The following is a 23172-nucleotide window of genomic DNA, read 5'->3' as shown; positions in this document are numbered from 1 at the left end:
CTATGATTCAACAACCCTTTTCACCTCCGACGCGATTTGGAATGCTGAAGTTTGTTTATTGATGCAAAGTGAGGATTTAGTTTTAGCTTCTGAGTGAATATTAAATCCTGGGATGATTCTGGCTCCGTCTGTAGAATCCTATGCACCTTCATTCTTCTCACTAATACCGATAATAATCTTTAAACAATTCTAATATCTAATCAGGGAAATTATCCAGTCGTCGTGTGGAAGAATCTTCGTAAGCTGACTTCAGGGTGATTCCTCATCATTGATCTAAAATAATTTAGATGAATGTGTTTGTCAGGGCTCATGCACCACAACATTAATCTCATAAGAGAAGAGATGCATTGTACCAGATTTGGCTTCTAGCTAATTTTTAACTGCAGTCCCTGCGCACACAAGTCCAACAGTAAATATAAAAAACACAACGAGGTTCTGAAATACAACATCAGTTCACTCGATCACAGAAAAACCTTTGAAATTCTGCTGTTTAGGAGCAGTTTCTCAGAAAAAAAAATGAGTGTCTTTGTTGTAAAAAATAAGCTGAGATGTTTTTCTTTGAGATTGACCTGTTGTGGTGAGCGTTTTAGAATAAAAAGTAAAATAGAAGTTGCATCTTTTGTTGAAGTTCCAGCATGTGTAGGTGTATAGTCTTTATTTTCAGAGGTTTGATCTGTCTGTTCTGCCACTGTTATTACAGTCGTACACTACCTGTACAAATTTGTTTAGTTAAAGGGAACAATGCACTGCTTAAGTATGTAACCATTTACTTTACATGATACAGTCATGACACACCTATATTAAATCCTCACTCAACGTTTCTCTACTTTTCTACTTCTGTCCTTTGTGGCCTCTTGATTTCACTTTGTAATTCTACGAGCCACGCTTTATTTTTTTCCACAGTGGAGGGAAAACATCCCACTGCTCCAAAAAATAGAGTTTCATGTCCTTCAACTCGCCGTCCTCTGTCTGTGATTGGCATCCCGGTGGCAGTCTCCTTCAGCTTCTGGAAAGACTGGATCATTGTTCGTAAACTGGCGGTGAACTCGTCATTGTGAAACCGGCTGTTACTCGATAGGGAGTCAATACTTGTTGTTTGGCCAGGAAGTTTATTTCTTTATTTACTCTTTAATATTTTGTTAAGGAGTGGTCCTGTCGTAACAAAGACGCCATGCTACGGGTTTTAGAACATGACATTGACTATTCATTCCCGGCTAAGACAAACAGTTTTGAAATAACAAGATAAGGGCGATAAAAACGGGAGGGTTCGGGGGAGCGCTTAGGTAATAGGCAAACAAAAACACGGTTTGTACAGTGGTGTTATTGTTTGGACTGGGTATGGAATCACTCATCCACTCGCAGACGATTGCCATGGGCGCAGGCGTGGACCGGTGTGTTGTGTTGTGAGTGTGCTTTACTGAATTGCTCTGTGTCAGATGTCTGGCAAACACACACACACACCCCTTGAGTAAAGCATCATGAAGGTGATAAGGCTATGTACTGTACATTTGATGGATTTCACAACATTACCCAGAACATCCTGTTTATAATGTGTCATCGTCAAATAACTCCCAGGCATCTCATCTCATCCACATGAAGTAGGACTGAATTTGTTTAGAAGTTTTTACCTTTAGCGTGCTTTTCTATCCTATCCTATTCTATCATATCATATCATATCATATTGATTAATAGCATTATAATAAAGTAAATACTTCATATTTGTAGTGTTTTTAACTTTTTTCCCTTCTGCACTTTTCCTTATATGTCATATTTTGTCACTTTAATCACTTTAACAAACTTGTCTATATTTTTTATCTCTTTATTTTTTATTGTATTGATCCATTCTGTCTTCCCTCTTGGGGGATCAATAAAGTATATCTTATCTTATATCATATCATATATCATTTAATAGCATTTTAATAAACACTATACTTGCATTTTCATGATGGTTGTAGTGATAAAGTGCAGTGATAACAATTGATATAATTTTTAAACTCTACTTTCAGTGCACTTTCAAACACTTTTCTATCATATCATATATCATATCAATTAATGGCATTCTAATAAAGTAAACACTTTATATTTGCAGTTTTTAAAACTTTTTATCTTCCACACTTTTCCTGTTTACCATATATTATTTAATAGGGTTCTATTATTTGCATGTGCATTGTTTTTTTCTAACTTTAGCACACTTTTCTCCATCATGTCATATCATATATTAATTAATTGCATTCTAATAAAGTAAAAACTTCATATTTGCATTGTTTTTAACTTTTTTACCTTCTGCACTTTTCATTTTTATATATCATGTATCATTTAATAGCATTTTAATAAACAGTATATTTGCATTTTCATAATGGTTGTAGTGATAAAGTGCAGTGATAGCAATAGATATGTTTTTTTTAAACTCTACTTTCAGTGCAATTCTGAACACTTTTCTATCATATCATGTATCATATCAATTAATAGCATTTTAATGAAGTAAACACTTTATATTTGTAGTTTTTAAAACTTTTTTATCTTCCACACTTTTCCAATGTTTATCATATATGGTTTAATAGGGTTGTATTATTTGAATTTGCGTTTTTGTTTTTGTTTTTTTACTTTTGCACACGTCATATCATATCGTATTAATTAATAGCATTCTAATAAACTAAACACTTCATATTTGCTGTGTTTTTAAGTTTTTTACCTTCTGCACACTTTTTCTTTGTATATCATATCATACATCATTGAATAGCATTTTAATAAACACTATATTTGCATTTTCATAATGGTTGTAGTTTTATAATTTTTAAACTCTACTTTCAGTGGACTTTTGAACACTTTTCTATCATATCATATATCATATCAATTAATAGCATTCTAATAAAGTAAACACTATATTTGCAGTTTTTAAAACTTTTTTACTTTCTGCACTTTTCCTTTGTATATCATATCATATATTATGTAATAGCATTTTAATAAACACTATATTTGCATTTTCATAATAGTTGTAGTGATAAAGTGCAGTGATAGCAATTGATGTAATTTTTAAAATCTACTATCAGTGCACTTTTGAACACTTTTCTATCATATCAATTAATAGCATTGTAATAAAGTAAACACTTTATATTTTCAGTTTTTAAAACTTTTTTTACTTTCTGCACTTTTCCTATGTTTATCATATATTGTTTAATAGCGTTGTATTATTTGCATTTGCGTTGTCATATCATATTGATTAATAGCATTATAATGAAGTTAACACGTCATATTTCTATTTTTTTGTTTAACTGTTTTACTCTCTGCACACTTTACTGTCATATAGTCGCGGAAAAAATTGTTAGACCATTAAAAGTCAGTAAAAACAATGGTTATGCAATCAAGTACTGACTCTTGTGTGTATCATGTGACTAAAAGACAGAAAAGAAAACATGGAATGCCTAAAAGCACTGTTTTTGTCAGTACAATGCAATAGATATTGATGCAAGAACTGAAGTGATTTTGGTTATTATCAAGAAAACATGGAAAATGGAAAGAGATCAGCTCTGAAATTAAACTAATATGAGCTATTTTTGTGGTTATCATTATATTTGTCCAAACAAATGTACCTTTAGTTGTACCAGGCATTAAAATGAACAAGAAATCGAAGAAAACAAGGGGTGGTCTAATAATTTTTTCCGCGACTGTATATCATGTCATATATCATGTAAGAGTGTTTTAACAGTGTTTAAACACTTCAGATTTGCATGATAAGAGTGGCTGTAGTGATAAAGTGCAGTTATAGCAGTTGATATAATTTTAATATCTAATTTCAGTGCACTTTTGAACACTTTTCTATCATATCATATCGTATAGATTAATAGCCTTATAATACAGTTAACACTTCATATTTGCATTGATTCTAACTTTTTACCTATTGCACACTTAAAGTGCAGTAATAACAGTTGATATAATCTGACTTAATTATTGCTTTAATTAATAAATGAATAGTTTTTTCCACTTCTAATTGTATTGAAATGAACTTTAACAGGGAATCAAACCCCTTGTTGATGTTGTTTTTTTAAGGTTGTTGTTTGCATAAAGATGAGGAACTGAATCTCACAACACACAATTATTGGTTTCCAACTGTAAAACATGGTTAGCCTCCTATTACAATCCATCGATGGTTAACTCTGCGCCTCTGACAGCTGTTACAACACTTAAATCAGTGCTTCAGGCCCCCAGTTTGTCTTCCTATTCTACACATTTTCTGCTTGACTGTTTGAAGTTATTGATGACCTTTCTGTTTTCCACATCGCTAAACTCTTTCATGCATCAGCGGGCCAGGCCTATGGTGCTCAGATCTAATCTACAATATTCAGCTAGCAGTTAGCGCTGCATCGGAAGTGATGAGTTGATCTGCTCTATTTGGGCTCCGGCGATTACCGACTCAAACTTGGGGGGCAGTAAATTGGCATGACTTTTTAACTGATGATTTTTATTTCTTTCATTTTCAACATGAAGATATCAATATAATAATTTTAAAAGGCCAGTGTTATCACATTGCAGTACTCTGTTCCTGTTTCATGCGCTGAGAGGAGGTTTTTTTTTTTTTTCTTCCTTTCTTTCTTTTTTTATGGAATAATAGGTCACTGCAACAGAGTAATTAAAGACATGAAGGTGTGTCATGTGCATCTATGTTTTGGGTGCTATGATGGAGTTTACCGCTCATTTCTGTGTCGTTCTGTGGCTTTTGTTGCTTTGTTGGCTGAGACAGATTACAGTCATTTTTCTGCCAGAAAGATGGACTGAAGGAATGCATTTGAATGAGCTTTTCAGAAACTGGATAGCACTAATTAAGTGAAAACTTGTAGATAGCAGTTTGGAGTGAAAAACAATTGCTCGTTTTATCTGGATTATAATTTGTTTCTCTTGTCGTAAATTCTTTTGACATTAATGTTCAAAGTCTTGGAAGCGGCCAGACACTATCTGTTATAAATTACAACAGTGTGTTTGGGGAGGATATAAGTCTCATAAATATAAATTTGATCCAGCAGCCCCCACCCATGTCTCTTCTCACCCCCCCTTCTTGCTAAAAAAAAAAAAAAAAACATCCTCTTGACCTGATAAGTGAGTTGCTTATGCTGGCGTTGCTCAGGTGTCGTGTGCGTTTGCATGTTAATGTGCATCTGTGGCGAAGTCTGCGTGCATCCCGTCTGGATAAAAAAGTGCGTTTTGCTTTCCGGGTTGAGTCGTCGTAGCCCGCACAACATCATTTAAGCTGTCTAGGAGAGGCCAGTGGGACAGTGACAAGACAAATTTGTCGGTAATGTGAAAGCAAAGAATGTGGCGAGCCATGAAGTGCTCACAGAACAGCAGCACATCAGGGACAGCGGTGGGTAATGCCGCTGACCTGTCAGTGATTGATACATCCAGCGGTGGGCTACTGGTAATAGTTCCTGCAGCATTAGGACAGGACATATTTCAGGCCTAAGGGGTGCATATCAGCAGGCCAGTGATTACGGCAACATAAACAGGGGTGCAGTAAAGGTCCCAGCCTGACGGAACAATAAACTAATAGCGATGTCACTGTCCCCCCATGGCACCGGCGCTGTGTGTGAGAAGTAACAGCTCGGTTTAAAAAGCCCGGAGCACTGGGGGCCATTTTTTATTTGGGGGATGATGGCCTGCAACTGATGTCATTATGAACCTTAAATCAACTTTCTGCTTGCTTGAACATGGTCACCTGGGTACAGGGGGACAAGGACAGGAAAAGGTTGAAGAGCTCGGCCTGTCTCGGTGCCAGAGCTACCTGCAGAGGTAAAATTGAGTTGGGAGGCCGGTGATCAATCAAGTGTCCCAACAACATACATTTTTTAAAGTGCTTGTCCGTATTTCCCAGTCGTAATGAGTGGAATGGTTGTGTTGAAAAATGGAAAGAGGAAAGATAAACCAATCCGGCATTTAAAGGATGGACAAACTGGGGAACCAAGAAAGAGGATTTACAGATCAATGTCATTATGTGTCCCGCAGTAATCAGATGGAGACCCCTCCACAAGGAACTCAATGCGTTTTGTCCCAAACACAAAATATAATACCCTCTGAGACATTTGTGTAATGGTATTTTATTGTCATTTATGCGGAATCATGAGCCATAGCTGTTGCGGAGGTTGAAGAGGTTAGGGTTCGAAGAGGGAAGAGGCGAACGGAGAGCTATAAAACTACACAGTAGATCCAGAAAGAGACAGCTTGGTCCCACTCCGTTACCTCTCTCATCAGACCAGTCTATCCGTTGCGGTTTCATCTGAGTAAACAGTGGTGTCGGGGTCACCAGGACTGCTGGGTAATTGAGCCAGTGTGGGCCGCCCTGTCAAGCACATCGGCTAAAAATACATCGCCCACTGTCACCGGGCACCAAGTGGGGGGAAAATGATTGTTCCCACTGTCGAAGCGCAGGACACTCGCATCACCAGTGACCTTCCCCTTCCAAACCAGCCATGTCAGAAATAAAAAAAAAAAAAAAACTTTAACTACAAAGCCGTATATACCATCAAAACAACAATGGAGGCCTTGATAATGTAACTGGAAATCAGCAGCCAGCGGATTAGCATGCTATAACACATACTGCAATATTAAGCATGTTTAGCCTGTCATGGACGTGCACTTCGATTAGGGCACATCAAGGCATTGAAGAGAATAAGAGAGAATACAGGCCGGCAGAATAGAGGCAGCGTGTTGAAATATTTGAATGAGGAAAGACGCTCCTTGGAACGTGGAAAGGTTATTGATTTGTCCTGCAATCATTTCCTGCTCTTTGATATGCAAACGATCTAGTGTGAATTTACAGCAATCCTATCAGACTCATTTCACAGTTCTTAGCCCCTGCGTCTCTCTGGAGTCCTCCGCCTCATTAGGCCAATGTTCTCCATTACCAGCATAATTAAAATCTTTAGTAGCTTATCAAATTAAAAATATTTTTGCTGATCGTATTGAGATCTTCACCTCACAGTTATTTTCCACAACAGGAATAAATTAAGACTAAGCATTTTGCACACAATGTATTACAATCTGGTGCTTGAAAGGAGCACTTCTGGTATCTATAGAGCTGGTGATGAGAAATGGGGAGGGACGAGACGGGGGTTGGAGGGAGGGGGGTGGGGTGGGGGGGTCCGGAGAATATAAACCCAAGTAGATAAGCATGTGCAAATCATCTTTCATTTGCCAGTGCTCATTTTGAGAATGGATTTAATTAATTGTAATGTTAAACGAGTGGTCTTGCCCATTTGCTCTGTGGTTAAATTCACCACATATCCGAGGGCTTCTTTCACCATGCTTAAAACATGTGGCTTATTTAAGCACAGATTCGAGCACGCATTACAAATCCCCACATACTCCTCTATTAGCTCGCTCAGTCTGCGATTAAAATATAGGTTACCAGATGTTTTGACTGGAAATACAAATTGTCATAGATTCTGTGCCCACGGGGGTTAATCTTATTTTCTATATCAGCTTTATCCTCATTTGCGTCAAATTTAAGCACGCTCCTCGCACAACGCCGCAAATGAAAATGCACACATATATATTGTGTTCTTACAAAGGCTCTCTATTCTAAGATGTGGAACGAGGGGCTGCACAAACACAGCATTATCCCTCCTCATCCCGTCTCTGGCCCTGGGTGTCTGGATCGCTGTCACTCATAGGAAGAAAAAACACACACGCTCCATGGATGTGTTTCTAGCACTCAAAAAAAAAAATGTCTTCTGTCTTCAAGGGATTTTTTTTTCAAAGGGCTGTATGAGCTGCAGTGTGCTTGACTCGGTAAATGAGGTTTAAGTCTTCTGTGTCAATTGGAGGCGGTGCAGAGCTTTAAGTATTTTGCACATTAATGCGCTTTTGAGAATATTACCCCAGGGTCCTGTTTCTCAAGGAGGCAGGGGTGGGATGTTTTCTAGTGTTGCTATTGTAAACTTTTGTTGTGTGTGTTCTCCTCATCTCTGTTGTTGAGAGAAAATGATGGTGATTATTCAGATTTCATGCCTTGTCTGGATGTTAATTATTTACTCTGGGCATGAAATTTGCGTGAATGCCAGGGATTTGTGTATACAAACACGCTTCAGATCACAGGAAAAATGGGAGGGAGAAAAGGAGGTGGCAGAAGGGAGGGGGGGTGGGAGGGGGGGGCAACAGCTCTCAGTGCATTACCCTGTAGTGGAATATTTTCTAATTAATACTCGGCTTTGTTTACAGATGCTTTGATTTAATTAAGTGATGAAGAGGAGAGTTGGATTAGCTGTTAATTGATTTAATTATCCAATTTGTTTGTCTCAGGCATGATTCCAGCAGAGCTACAGCAACTCTGGAAGGAGGTGACGAACGCTCATGTGAAGGAGGAGCACAACAACAGCAGCAGCAACAACGGCCACCGGGGCCTTGACCTGTCCTCCCCGGCGCCGCCAAAGAACCCACTCCTCAACCAGCACGCCGCCACCAACGGACAGTACATGAGTCACAAGAGAGAAGGGTGAGTCCTGCCTCTGCAAAGCCTTCCCATACGTGTGTTTTCTTTTCTTTTGTGTGCATCTGTCTTACATGTTTGTATGATTTAGAGTACATCCATGGGCCAATGAAGATGCTATAATCACAGTTAACGCCTTTATACAACAACGTTCGGTTCTGTTCCCCCTCTTTTTTTTTTTGCACACTCCAACTGGTAATTAGATGTGGGGCAGCCTTCACTGTCATCTGTGTCTAAAGCAAATACAAGGCCTATGTGCTATATAATCCCATTTAAAATAGCAATTTCTCACAGGGGCTCAGTTGACTGACATGTCCCCATAGGGTTTGCACAGAGATTACTATTAATTTATAGTTTCTAAGTATTATTTTCATTAAGGCCAGCGTAGTCACTTTTTCTATGCCTTGATGCAGATGGGAATTTCACAGGAACACCTGGAAGGAATACAGGGATTAGAGAATTGTGCTCACCGCTGAAATGGGATCACTGTGCTGTTAATAAGGGGTCAGGGTATCGATCTTGGCCTGCTATTGTTTCAATTGCACATAAGAAAGTGCAGCTGTGACTTAAATTGCATTTCCTCACATTAGCAGCGTGTTTCTAGAAAGGAAACACAGCCAGGCTGAAAACTTCCTTGTTGACTGGAAACTTGTTGACACGTAAAATAAACCTGTCAGTTTAGGTATTTAGAGAAAAAAAGCATCACAAGAACAACAGGCTATTATATGCAAGTAATAAAAAAACAAATACTGGGTGTATCATATTTTCTAAAGCAGGATGAATCATCTGTGAAAGGCATTTGCTTTCAGAGCTGTGTCTGTGTGTTTAAGGAAGGAATTAATTTGGCATCTTACACATTTGCTTGTTTTCTTGCACCAAAGCCTGATCTTTGAACTGCTAGTGAGGAGCCTCCAGGCACCATGAGCTCACTGCATAACATCTGACTTGTGTTTCAGTGATCAAAACCTACGCGTCATTATGAAAGCAATGTCAATGAAAACATGTTTAGCGCACTAAACTGGCAGGCCTTTGGAGGTGAAGAGGGGCTGCTTGTGGGTGGGACGTGGAGGGTTATAGAAAAGATCTGAGTGACACACAGAGGAAAATACTACAAATCAATGATAGTCAAATACAAAAGAAAAGCAGCTTTTTCCCCCCCAAAGTGCTGCTCTCAGTTTCAAATACAGTATTACCTGCGCTGGCTTATCCTCTTTGCTGTATTTCAGAGTTATCTTCCCGCGCAGACGTGCACACAGAGTCGCACAAACTGGAGAATAATCAAATAAAAATGGGCATTATAGTTGCTCCCATGGTTGACAGTATCCACAGGCTCCCAGTGTCGGGCTGAATGTCTGTTTTTCGTGTGGTGAAAAAACGAATCATAAGGGAGGGATATTGACTCACTGGCTTCATCATACACCGTCGCAAGCGGGGGAAAAAAAGGTGAGCATCAGTGGCAGGAAAAGGCAAGAACTAGTCTCAACTGAGGGCTCCATGAAACATCGGCGAAGACATAACGCAAGAGCTGGCAGCCCTCTGCCTTGCGCTGACTGTCAGAGATTAAAGAAGATGTCAACAGCAGTTTAACACAAGCTTAAGTGAAGAAGGCAGTCTCAGTCTGAATACTCACGCTGTATCTTAGATCTGTCAGAAAACCAAGCAGGTGATTCTCATCCGCCCATCTGCTTGAGGAAGATCTGGATTACCTACCCCGAGTTCCCAATGTGCAAGAACAGAGGGCTGATACAAAGCAAACACCAAATATCTCTTAGTAAAGTCTGAACGATGCTAATTTAGATTCTCACAACCAATAATCCCCTCTTGTTAATTTTGGAAGTCTTTAATCGCACAACTATCAAGAGCGTTATTTCTGTCTTTTGATGATGCAGACTTAATTCTAATCAGACTCCATAGGAAGAAAAATGAAATATTAAGTATGACTATTCTAAGCAAGGCTCTGAGAAAACGTCTGTGTTATAATCCAGGGATTTGAATAATCAGGTTGAAGATAATGGGCTGGGCTGGCCTGGGCGTAAATAGAGAGCATCCACTCATCCTCCCGGTGCTGAACTTAATGAACTTTTAATTGATGCGGTTTTGCAAGTCCTTTTGTCATGCAACAGAAACAAGCCTCTCTGCTGATGGGCCTGTTTTCCCGACTGGCTTCAGATTGGTTTACAGCAGGCCCTAAGTACCATGTAGTTAGTTTCATGTGTCATATAAAATCTGCCCAGGCACAACGACGCCTGCAACTAAAACCTTAAGTGCATCCACAGGAATCACTCACCGGCTTTGCACTTCCGTCTTAAGGAAGGAGGAGAAATTCAATCACTGCCGGCTTGACACACCGAAGACGAGGCACGTGTTCCTGCTTTTAGTTGTCTCGCAGAACACTTTGGCAAAGGCAGGCTGGGATTTCTGTTTGCCTCAATAACATATCCCGATATGACCAGGGCCCCGAGTCACTCAATCTGTCAGTCCGTGTTGTTTCCCGCCCCGAGAACTGTGATGCACAGTTAGAGATATACCCCTGTGAGCCAGGTCATCTTTATTCAATGATTTGCTTATTTAAATGAAATGTGCCTGATCTGTATCTGACACATATTCCCTTTACAGTGCTGTATCAGCTTTGTAGGGGGAGCATCCTCACAAGGCACTTGGCCCACTTTACTTCCCAACAACCATCAGTAACCACAGCTCAGGGACTGTAACAAAGCAATCTGTTAAGGAGATAAATAATCAGATTTAGCACAGCACTCCCGTCTCTCTTGCCTTTCATTTGTCTTACAAGAGGAAAAAAAAATTATAATTAAAGCATTTATGGTAAACCGTTCAACAGCACAGAGAAGGCTGAACAATAAGGTCTGGAGAGTTAAGGAGAGGCGGGGAAGGGGGGAGGGCACGAGGGAATAGGCTAACATTAGCTCCGATGGTGAGGGAGAGTGTTATGACCGGCCTCTCGCCTTCTCTGTGGCGAGACACTGACCAAGCACAGTGGACATCAATCTTCCCATTTTCTCTGATAGATTGAGCCCATCAGCGCACGATGCCATAGATCATGACTTGTTTATGGCCCAAAGCATCTCATCAAAAGAAGCGGAGTAGAAAACAACTGGCTACCAGCTGTCGAAGTCATCTCCGTGTGCAGTTCCTCCTGTCTGTCTGCACATAAACACAGCGCAACACCTGGAAGGTTCAGGCTCGCTCTGCCCGGGTCTGTAGGCACTTTAATGTTCTTCTTCTCCAAAGGAAGCTGATGACATGGTTTTCCTCATTGCTGCTGCAAGATCATTTGAGTGTTCTTCCCCCGGGCTGCCTGACAATAATAACATCCTGACAGACCTGTCGTGGGTGCGAGTCAAATGTAACGCAACGCAGGCAACAGCACAGGATATATTTTTCCCCCCTTATTGAAGCACGTGCTCTCAAATGGGAGAAAACCCTATGAATCCTGCAATGTTCTCCTATTACACTAATGTAGCTCATTTAGTGTAAATTCTGTCATTTACTACTGTTTAGCCATCCACCGTTTAAAAGGGCTCTTCTGCCGCCAGCCCCTCATTGCGCTTTGTGCTCACTGATTCCCAGCGCACTCCACATTTCATTATCTTATTAATACAGAATTAACCAACAAGCCTGCTCACGAAGAATTAAAAAGAGATCTCTTTAAATTAAAAAAACACAGCGTTACCTTCGCCAGTCTACACATTTCCTTGTTAAAAACTCATTATAATAGGTCTTCCACCATCTATTTATTAGCTGTATCAAAACAGAGGTCTAAATGTGAATGCATAATTCATAATTGAATAAAAAAATTCAGACTTTTGAAAGAGGAAGGGGGAAAAAAAAGCTGCTAAAAACATTCATGAATGCTTGACTGCTTCCTAATTGCAATGCAATTATCACATGTTATGAACAATGTGAACTCTTAAACAAGTAATTATAACACAAGGAAACCTGTGACGACCTTTAAAATTTCCTCCTCGAGGTGCAGCTTTACTAACACTGATACAAATGAGATTTTAATCTGAACGTCAGATTTATTTAATCCTGCAAAATTGGAACACCACTTTGATTGCATTTCTTTTTACTGATTTAGAATTTACATCAATTTTTTTAAAGTCGGAGCAGATGGATGGTTACAATACGTTATATTTAGTATTTATTTATTTACTTTCCCTTCTGTATTTCAATACATCCCCTTAAGTGCTCGCTTTGGTATTAGTATACATCTAAGAATTTAGCAGTTGGACTTATTCCCATACAGCAGTTATTCCCAAAGCAGTTTGTGGTGTAATGAATCTCCCCATTCGGCCTGTTGTCTCAGAGAGCAGAGCTCAGACTGAAGGCGAAGCAGCAGCGTTGTGCTCGTGAGCCACCAGAAGCACAGGTGGTAGCGATATAGGCCAGTCCCCCAGGCTCTTGTAGCTGAAAGTTGTGTGTCTTGTATAGTGCCTGTGTCCATATGGCTGCCTGTCTCGCTCTCTTAGCAGACACTGCCTCCACACAGGCCGCATTTCTCAGCGCTGATTGTGGTTAGCCGTGGTTGCACACCTCTCGCCATATGGAAGATGTTGTAAAGTTTGTTTTTCAGGGATGTTCCTGCTATTTAGACTGATTGTACGCAGCCATACGCTCCCCATAGATCCCCATAGATGTGCGCTTGTCAGCCCCCTGGTGACATGAATTGGTCAGTAGATAAATTGATACCAGGCGGGGATGTTTACAGTTTGTGCACAATGTGAAAGCGGCTGATGGCATTTGGGGGTTTCATGTCGTGGTACACGCTCCTCCAGGTGGGCTCTGGCAGCGCTGGAGAAAAAAAAGCAGCGACTGAGGGAGCCCCCTAGCCGCCTTGATCAAAGTGAACTGTACCATGGCTCAGTGATACTAAATAATTACATATTGATTTGCCTGTGCTTTCACAACATGACTCCGTTCTTTTAAGAGCAGTGCAAACAGAGATCACACAGGTACACAGGCAAAGGTTCAAAGATCAAGTTGATGTCAACGTTGTCATGTGGAAACATAATATAGTACACACAGGAAAGCGCTAAGCAGATGTACACATTACTGTCACGTTGTTTGACTACAGACCTGTGATTTAAGCCTATATTAGAAAATCAACGATATTTATCTATTCCGTTATCGGATTTGGTATTTTTTAATCCAGTAAAATAAATGAGTTCCTCTGTTGTCACTGTGGTCCTTTCCTGTCCACAGCACTAAATACCACAAGTATCAACATCTAGTTACTTAATAGCACTTAAGAAGAATTAACCCTTTATCGTGCAAGTGACTATTTTTGGTCATTTCTGCACACATTACAATACAGGGGCAGCAACAGTTACAGTGAGGACAGTGAGGCAACAATCTCAGGTCCAATGTGGTCTCCAGGGTCTGTAAGGTCCACCTCTGCATGAACAGTGAGTGGACCTTCTTTGTTTGGTACCATGAAGTAATGGTACTAATGTCAGGAATGATGTTCAAAGGGATAATGTGGATGTGGACAGGGGTCTGGATCTGCTCTTATGTTGGTCTAACATTCTCAAAGTGATGTTCTAATGTTCTAAAATACATGCTCCTTTCACATTACATGTTTTTATATTTACTTCTTGGACTATTTGTTTTTTTGTTTAGTCACTTACGGGTAAGGAACCAAAGATGATAACTTCATTCACCTTGATTTTCAACAGAATAAAAATTTTTGTAAAATTTCACAAAAGTGATAAAGTCTTGCTATGTCCTCCAATAACACACTAAGGTTGAAATTTTGAATTTGGGTGTATTTCTTTGAGTGAAATATAAAGGGTTAAGAATCTATATGTTGTCTTTATATGGCTCACGTTGGACATGCACCACACACTGAAATTAGCCCAAATTAGAACATGCAGAAACACACCACACACTGCAGATTGGGGGCAGTGGGGGCCATGTAAGGCGGGAGCAAAAATGAGAGGGGGGGGGGGGGGGGGTGTCAAGTGCCTTAGTATGTATAATCCTGCCCATTCAGTGTGGAAACTGACAATAAATATTGCTGAAATATGATTAAATTGTTCTATTTTTTTTCATTTGGATCAGCAGTCGTCTTATAGAGTTGGAGTTTTCCTAAAAAGTGACATCTTTAATGAAGTTTTGTGCATCAGTTCCAGATATTGACCCTCATTCTCCTCGATTACCAGTAATCACATCGATCGATCCGTAGTTTTTACTGATATCTAATGTTCCCTTTGCCTTCGTCCTGCAGGTCCACACTAGAAGAACATTCTCCTCACAGTCACCCTCTTTACGGTCACGGAGTTTGCAAATGGCCTGGATGTGAGGCCGTCTTCGATGATTTCCAGTCATTCCTCAAGTAAGTGAAAGTCATCCTCCGGGTTTGTCTCCGTTTGTGTGTCCTTGTGTTTGGTCGATTACACGTTTTTGTAACCCCCGGCGACTTAGAGGCACTACAGGTGCGGCTGGTTGTTATTCTTGAGTGTGCCTGGGTCGGCCCTGTCTTAACAAGGGTACTGTGGTGGGGTCTCCTTGTGAGAACGGCATGGGCCTCTAATTCCTGTGATAAGTGCAGTTCCCATGGTGACGGGGGGCCATTTTTCCCAAACAAACAACGGTAGGATGTTTATCTGTGGCAGCCCACACTTATGGTGCTCTGCATGTTTGCCCTTGTCACTGGACAGTGGGATCAGTGTGTGTGAGTGTGTTTTGTTCCTGCTCTTTCTGTGTGTTTCCCAGTGGTTTGTTTGACTTTTCCTCTCCTTTCTCACTGCTTTTGACTTGCATTTTATGGCAGCTCTGCACTTCAGCGCCATTTTTCCCATGCAAAAGATGTAAAATTATCCATGTATACTGTACTTAGAGGACTCCAGCTAAGTCAGCATCACCTGCTGTGAAGCATCTTCCCAGTGTAAACTAACTCGGCCCAGTCTGACATAGGCCTTTTGTTTTTGCACCATGATTCCTTGCTTGAGTCAGACCCCTGGTTTACTAATCAAGCCTGTGTGCAGTGCGCTGTGGGTAATCCAACACATAACAGCGCCATGGTTACTGAGAGGATGAAAACATCTGTGTTGTGGCAGCAGATCAATGGCTCACTGTCACCCCGGATTAGTCGCACTTTAAACAAGATATGACACAATTCCATTATCCTAAAACAAGCACTCAGCGAACACACGGTTTCCACGTAGATGCGGCAGAGAAAGGTGCTGCAGTGAACCATCTCACAGTCAGATGAAAGTTTTCACCGTCTTTGTCAACATTCTGAATCCTCTTTTGACGCTTCATGTACAGTAAATCCACAGTTTGTCTTTGAAAACCTTAAACACACGTGCAGCATTTGAAGCTTCTGTGAAACAGACTCGTGTGTCCCAGTTTTATATCTATAATTTAAGACAATAACCATCTTTTGGATTTAACGTTATTAATCCCCGTGTTACTAACACACTTTCACACATTGACACATATTTTCAGTGTGGGAGTGCCCCGTTAAATCCATCATTATTTATTGTATTCTGGCATGGCCTCACCCTTTGTTTATAGAAGAGAGAGGAATTAAATTCTCTGCCCGGTAGAGCTCTGCCTTAAAAAGTCTCTAAGTGCACTCTGCTATGTTTTTACAAGTGTTTTTATCATGGCAACATCTTGTTTACTTTAGTTGCCTGCTCAAACTGCTTGGAACATGTTAAGAAAACATTTGGGGAGAGTCTCCACAAAGCTGCCTTTGTTTAACAGCAGGCAAGAGTGCAAGCAGCTCACCAAGGTGTTAACTCTCAAACCCTTAAGCACTTCCACATGAAACCCAGCAACCGATACTGCAGGCCTCCAAAAAGAATCAAAAATAAAAACAAAGAATACATCAGGCGCTATAATGCTCTTACCAAAAGAAATGTTATAAAATATACTGTAAGTGAGATGAGGTGTGTGTGTGAGTGTGTAGTCAGCAGAACACTGTGTGCTGTGTACCAGAGAGAAAGAAAGGTGAGGAGGACTCTAACGTCAACCAGATTTCAGCTCCACATGCCAACAGTAACAACTAACACGGGACTGAAATGTTGTTTTAAACTGCGTGTGTATTTGTTCTATCATTTAAAGAAAACATTACATACCTACACGCACTATCTCGATAAATACAAAGCGCCCGAATCCCTGTTCCTGTTTTCGGCCCGGCACACATGAGGGTTGGGCTGGGGTTCACGGCAGAGCCTGGTGTTTTTATGGGGGTCAGGACCCTCTCCCTTCAGTGTCCAGTCAGAGGTCAGAGTCAGTGAAACACTGCAGTGCCCTCTAGTGCTGCACTGTCCGTCTGCTCAAACCACAAAAAACTCATCTCTCACACATCGACGCTACACAGCTGAGGCTCTGCACTCTGAGCATAGAATCAAACTAAGAAGTAGATAGACCGTCAGGGGTTCCACCGTAAAGTTCTATGCTGTTGGCAGCCATTCATCTGCTTTGTAGAATGCATGGCAGCTCCAAATATATCTGTTTAACTCCAATATCTGTGCACTTTTTTCTCTTTCTATTTTCCCCTTTATTTATTTTATTTATATGTGTGAACTTGCAAATATGCACCTGTGTGTATGTGTGTAAAAATATATTTATATACAGTCGCTGAAAAAATTATTAGACCATCAAAAGCCATCAAAAACAATGGTTATGCAATCAAGTACTAACTCCTGTGTGTATCATGTGACTAAAACAGACAGAAAAGAAAACATGGAATGTCTAAAAGCACTGTTTTTGTCAGTACAATGCCATAGATATTGATGGAAGAACTGAAGTGATTTTGGTTATTATCAAGAAAACATGGAAAATGGATAGATATCAGCTCTGAAATTAAACTCTTACGAGCTATTTTTGTTGTTATAATTATATTTGTCCAAACAAATGTACCTTTAGTTGTACCAGGCATTAAAATGAACAAGAAATTAAAGAAAACAAGGGGTGGTCTGATATTTTTTTTCCCAACTGTATGTGTTTGTGCATATATTTGAAGGGGGTTTATACATTTTTGTATGTATGTATATTATGTCTGGTTGTATGTAAACTTAATGAGGTAGTTGGATTGGAACTTGATATAACAGTTTCATGTTGAAGTATGTTTCTTGTTATGTATTTGAAAATACAAAGACCTTGATCAAAAAAAAAAAAAAAAAAAAAAAAAAAGCTCAAGATCAAAAATACTCACAAATGTGCAGAAATATTTAATGCAACCACATGCATGTAATTTTATAATCCGCTGAACACTGAGGAAGATAAAGCGTCCACATTAAGAAATAATGATTAAGACCATTGTAATCTCTGCTCCCAGTCTGTGTAGTGTAATTAGAAATTGTAAAGGGAAAATACAAGTAACCAAAAATAATAACTAACTAATATGTAAAAAAAAAAAAAAAAAGAAAAAAAAAGCCGACTGTTGCAGGCTTGTCTGTTGAACTTGTTTTATTGTGGCAATTTACATTAGAGGCTGTCATCCTGCCAGAGAGCTTTTAAGAGTGGCTTCATTTGAAGTCCAGAAAGTGACACATGCCAACGTTCATAGTCTCTGTCGATGTCAATTCCCCCGTATCCCCTGCTCTCGTGTCCAGACACTCCTCTCAAGGCTGCATTAGGGCCATTTGAATATTTCATTTCCTATTAATTATGCACTGTGACTCTCCATGTCATTAGAAGAAATAAAGTGGAATGTAACAAAGGATGAAAAGAAGCAGGGCACATGTCTCCTATGAACAGAGAAATTCCAAAGCTCCTCACGTAGGCCACCCTTCATTGAAAATTCAGTGTATGCCAGTTAAATTGAAGTTGAAACGTCTTTACCTTTTATTTTCTTCTTTGAAATTTAGTAAGATGTCCTGAAATGTTTACCAGATTCATTTTCCGACCTACTTAATTAAACGGGCATTTATTTGATTCAAGTAAATGGAAAGCTCAGAGCGGTCTGAATTGATTCCAGCGAGGGGGTTATTGCCCACGCTTTCTTTAAATATGCCTTTTTAATTTCTTTCTTTTGCCACAATAATTAACTTCAAGTGCTGAATGTATATCACACGCTGAAAAATGTATTATCAAAACACAATAGGATGACCTGACGAGAGGAAAGGGAGCACATTTTCCCATAAAGATTTAAATCATTTACCTCAAGGTTGAAAATGCAGCAGCTGAACAGAAAACCTTCACATTTCAAGCAGAGCACTATCAATTTCCCTCGCCTTCACATGCGTCTGTTTTCTGATGTGTGATGTGTATGTGCGGTGTTTAATGCGCAAATGTGTTGTCTGTACATAAAGCATCAAATGGCGTCAAATTTATCGGTCTGTCGTAACGCCGGTGCCTTCACAGGTTGACTCTGGCTATTTTTGATTTGCAGTAAATGACAGAAAAAGTGCATTGGAAAAGACAGGCGCGTTACACACCTTTTCCCATCTGCCGGCGCCACTGTGTGCACACAGAGACATTCCTGGTGACAGTGACCTACATGGTCACCGAAGATGTGATATAATTTATGATATATATAATATATTGGATCCATTAGCGAGCATAATGAAGTAGTGAAATGAAAGGGTATTTGTGAAATCAGTTCAAACATCCTGCTCGGATTATGATTAAATGATTAATGAAATGCCCCTGCATAAGCATTTTCAAACAGTAATTCATGCGGCGGCTGATAAAATTCCTCCAATCATATTTCCTTCACTCGTGAACCTTATCTCCACCATTTTATATAAATCACAGAAAAAAAACCCTGTCTGCTGCCCGGCGAGCTACTTATTTAGATTAGTTATAAACGTACAGGAAAAGAGAACATCTTCCCCCATATAAAATAATAACACATAATTATATCCATAATTCAAGTTTGTGACAGATCCCATCTCTCCGTCCTGTTGTCCTCGACTTCTGCTCTGGGTTTATTTGAATTCTCTTAATTTTAATGACGCAATTAACTGGAAAAACACCTAAATTGGGCAAATCTAACAAGCCAAAAGAGAAGAAACAGCACAAGGGCACCGGTGCATAATTAAGCGAAAAGAGTCCAACCTGAAATTCTTCAATCATCTCTCTTATCTGTGAACTGTAGTTGGAGCAGACATGACCATCATAAAATATTGAATGTCATTCTTGTTATGTTAGAAAACGCATTTTTTTCTGATTTTGCACACACCGGGGTAGCAATTCTTACAGTTTTATGTCAGAAATCGACCTTTTTACATAGATTTCACCACATATCTTCGTGCATTGCGCCTCAGATTGCATCATTAACCAGGACTTTGTTCCTAAAAGGTTGCAGAAGGTAAAAGCCATATTGACACCAGCTTTTCCGTGTGTTCTCCGTATTTTGTTTTCCAGGCATCTTAACAATGAGCACGCCCTGGATGACAGGAGCACGGCCCAGTGTCGGGTGCAAATGCAGGTCGTACAACAGCTGGAGCTGCAGGTATTGTCTCAGCATTTGTTTTGGTCCAAATATTTATGTCCCCCCCCCCTCTTTTCCTGACACTTCCGCAGTATCTGCCCGGCCCCTCCCCCCTCCTCCCCTCCCCTCTCGTGTCCGTCTGATATCAGCCACGGGGTCACCCACCGAGGAGGCTGGGAGAACGAAATAATTTTGTACATTTGCAAGTAACCAGTCATTAAAAATGTGTTATGTATGCATGACAGCAAGGAAAAGATATATGAAGGGCCCCGGGCTAAGTAGGGAAGATAATTACATTTTGAATTTTACTGGGTTTTAAAGTTATTTATGACTTTTAACTGTTTGGCACCAACAATAAAACACTTGGTGAAATGAGTGTAGAAAAAGGCGCTCAGTGTTTAGTGAGTTAAAGGGACAGAAAGGTTATTGTGGCCCGCTGCCGGATACTGTTGATAAGCATTGGTTTTAATGTGAGTGGCCCTTTTTTTTTTTTTTTTTTTTGGATGAGAAAACACAAAATATGTCTGTATATTAAGAATGCAGAAAAAGACAGCGAGGGTGACTTATAAAAGGCTGTGGAGTCATTATGAGTGAGACGAAGGTGGGTTAAATGGTGAACATGACCACTGTGCTAATGTACTGTTTCATTTATTATTATTGTTAACCAGGAAAAATAAAAGGAACCATTCCATCCAATTGCATTTCTATTAATTAGAGGCTGATACAGTTGCAAAGCAAATAGCACAAGGATCAAATTTAATGCGTTCCAGACTCTAGGCACCGTTCACATGTAGTTTACATATCAGCCACATACAACCATCAGAAAAGACTGATTATAAATATAAAACAGTTGTGTGTTAACCTTAAACAATGTGAGTTCAGTTGCTCAAACATTACACCATACCAATGTCCTGTTATTTCCGCTCTGCTGGTGTATTATCCAGAGGGATGGAGTGAAGATTTATCAGACGCAGACTTCCTCTGCATGCAGCTTATCACCATAATTTAAGCTGGCAGTTAAAACAGCGCTGAGTTTTAGACAGGTAGAAGAGGCTCGGGGCTTGTTATTGGCAACGAGACGTGGTATATTTTAACCTTGGATTGGAGATGGAGTGGAGAGTTGTTGACAGCTTAGAAAAGCATTTGGAGAACAATTAATTACACAGAAGGATGTATTTGTTCATGGGGAGATATTGAAAGATGTATGGAATTAATAAAAAATAGAGCAATTTTTTCTCTTTCTTTTTGTTCATGAAAAATTTAATGTGTTCTCTCCATCCTCATTACAGCTAGCGAAAGACAAAGAGCGTCTGCAAGCCATGATGACGCACCTTCATGTCAAGTCCACGGAGCCCAAAGCCACCCCGCAGCCGGTGAGCATCAACCCCGTCATACGCCTCCCACCCCGTCCCCCCTCCACCCCAGTCCCTCCCCCAACCTTTTGTTTGTCTTAATTGGCACACATGTATTCATTAATCCCTTCCTCTATCTTCTTATTTATCTGCTAAATAAAAACAGCTGTTCTCTTGAGGGAGGTAGTAAATATTGTTTGGACCACATCTGCTGACATCCGAGATTCAATTTGGTGTCTGTGATGAACTGGATGCACTCTCTGTAACAGCCTCTGTCTCAGCTTCACAGAACCCACGCCTGTTCAGGCAGACGCTGGAAAGATGAGCAAAGAACAGGGAAACAGCAACAATACCAGACTGTTTTAATCAGTTTAAAAGCAACATGCAAAATGCCTCCTTTTCAGGTAGAATAAAATATATGAATTAAAATCTATGAATTATTCTCATAAGGTACAGCAAATAAAATTGCCTTAAATGTTAAAAAAATATACATGATGAGATGATGCTTAATAATTCGGTTTAAATGTTGTAGAATTAGTTTGATTAGAGCCGTAATTTGTTCCTGTACTGTTCCTAAGATGGCCCTTAACACAAAGGTCAGTTATAATAAAAAAGTAAAAGAAATGTATGATTTTTGGTGATATTCAGCTGATTTTCCAGAATTTGCTGCAGGTGAACAATCATTTTGGAAAAAATACATAACAGCAGAACAATTTATAGTCTTCGTGACACATTGAAAAGATCATGCTTATCACTCTTAATATACGCCATGCTATAAAGCCCACTGCTTAATCCTTATCCTATAGGGGTGGGGGCCTAACATATGGCATTTAAGTGTCTGCACTATTTTGTCATGTTTAAGAAGGGGCCTCAGCATCATATTTCAGTCTGTATGACAGTTCATTCACTGAACCAAATGTGCACAGATCATTTTACTGCAGGGTGTGAATCTGAAATCACATACACACAAATGCACTTCATACATGCAGGAACCCCTGCCTCACAACACACTGTGCAGCCTGGATCATTTATTTACAGTCAGAGGAGGCCATTGACATGCAGAGGCTGCATGTGCGCTTCACACAGCGTGGCCAGTCAACATAAAGCGCCTGGAGATGTCGAACGACAATAGGCTGTCTGTTAAAGCTGTGCCTGTGTCACACACACTGATTGTGTAGATTAGAGTGCAAAATGAGGGCTCTGACACAGGGACATTTGTATATGAAAAGTGGTAGGGGCGGCAGATAGCATCTTGAGTTCGCTACCTCTCTTCTCTCCGCGGGGCCTGTGAGAATGGCTGTGTCAGTGCTCAGCGTTAACACTCTCAAGGGGGCAAGCCGGGATTTTTATTCAAATAAATAGACTCCCATTCTCAGAGCCGCTCCGCTCGCTGCTGGCTGCTATGAAACGCTATGATAAATACGTCTGGCTTCGGTCGGGTGAGTGGTGGACTTCCACAGGTCAGGGCCCGTGGCCCCGCCGAGGCCTGATGGAGACGCAGCGTCAGAGCTGGCCTCCAAAAAAACAGAGCACACAGAAAAAAGAGAAAACCTCCCAGAATGAAAGTCAGTGCTGACAGGAGATTTAACCAGTCTGAAGAAACAATTGTGCCTTTTCAGTAATTGCTAGTTACATTTTCTGCTGCTCTGTGCTGGTGCATATGATTAAGAAATGTATAAGTAGCCAACTGTCACAGAAAAGTAGCTCAGATGAATTTACTGGTTTACATTTAGTTATAATTAAAGGCAAACAAACTGATACTGTGCATGCACAATGTCAAATGAATAGGATTCATTTTATTCCTTTGAGGTGAACAGGGAGGAGGGAGGATCAAAACAAAACATGCCACATTACGAAGCCTGCCTGTGTGTGTGTGTGTGTGTGTGTGTGTGTGTGTGTGTGTGTGTGTGTGTGTGTGTGTGTGTTTGTTTGCC

The 23172-nt window shown here is 40.1% G+C and overlaps 1 protein-coding gene across 1 annotated transcript in view; it reads left to right on the top strand.

Annotated features, from left to right (window-relative positions):
* foxp1b (forkhead box P1b) overlaps positions 1–23172 on the top strand; it is a 155559-nt gene that overhangs the window by 115875 nt on the left and 16512 nt on the right. The window contains 4 exon segments of the mRNA XM_030134624.1: positions 8290–8482; positions 14724–14831; positions 19820–19907; positions 21176–21259. Of these exon segments, the coding sequence (XP_029990484.1) occupies positions 8290–8482; positions 14724–14831; positions 19820–19907; positions 21176–21259 (473 nt within the window).

This window comes from Sphaeramia orbicularis, chromosome 5 (genome assembly GCF_902148855.1).
Source record: "Sphaeramia orbicularis chromosome 5, fSphaOr1.1, whole genome shotgun sequence".
Lineage (NCBI taxonomy): Eukaryota > Metazoa > Chordata > Actinopteri > Kurtiformes > Apogonidae > Sphaeramia > Sphaeramia orbicularis.
This window is presented reverse-complemented; position numbering and strand designations above follow the sequence as displayed.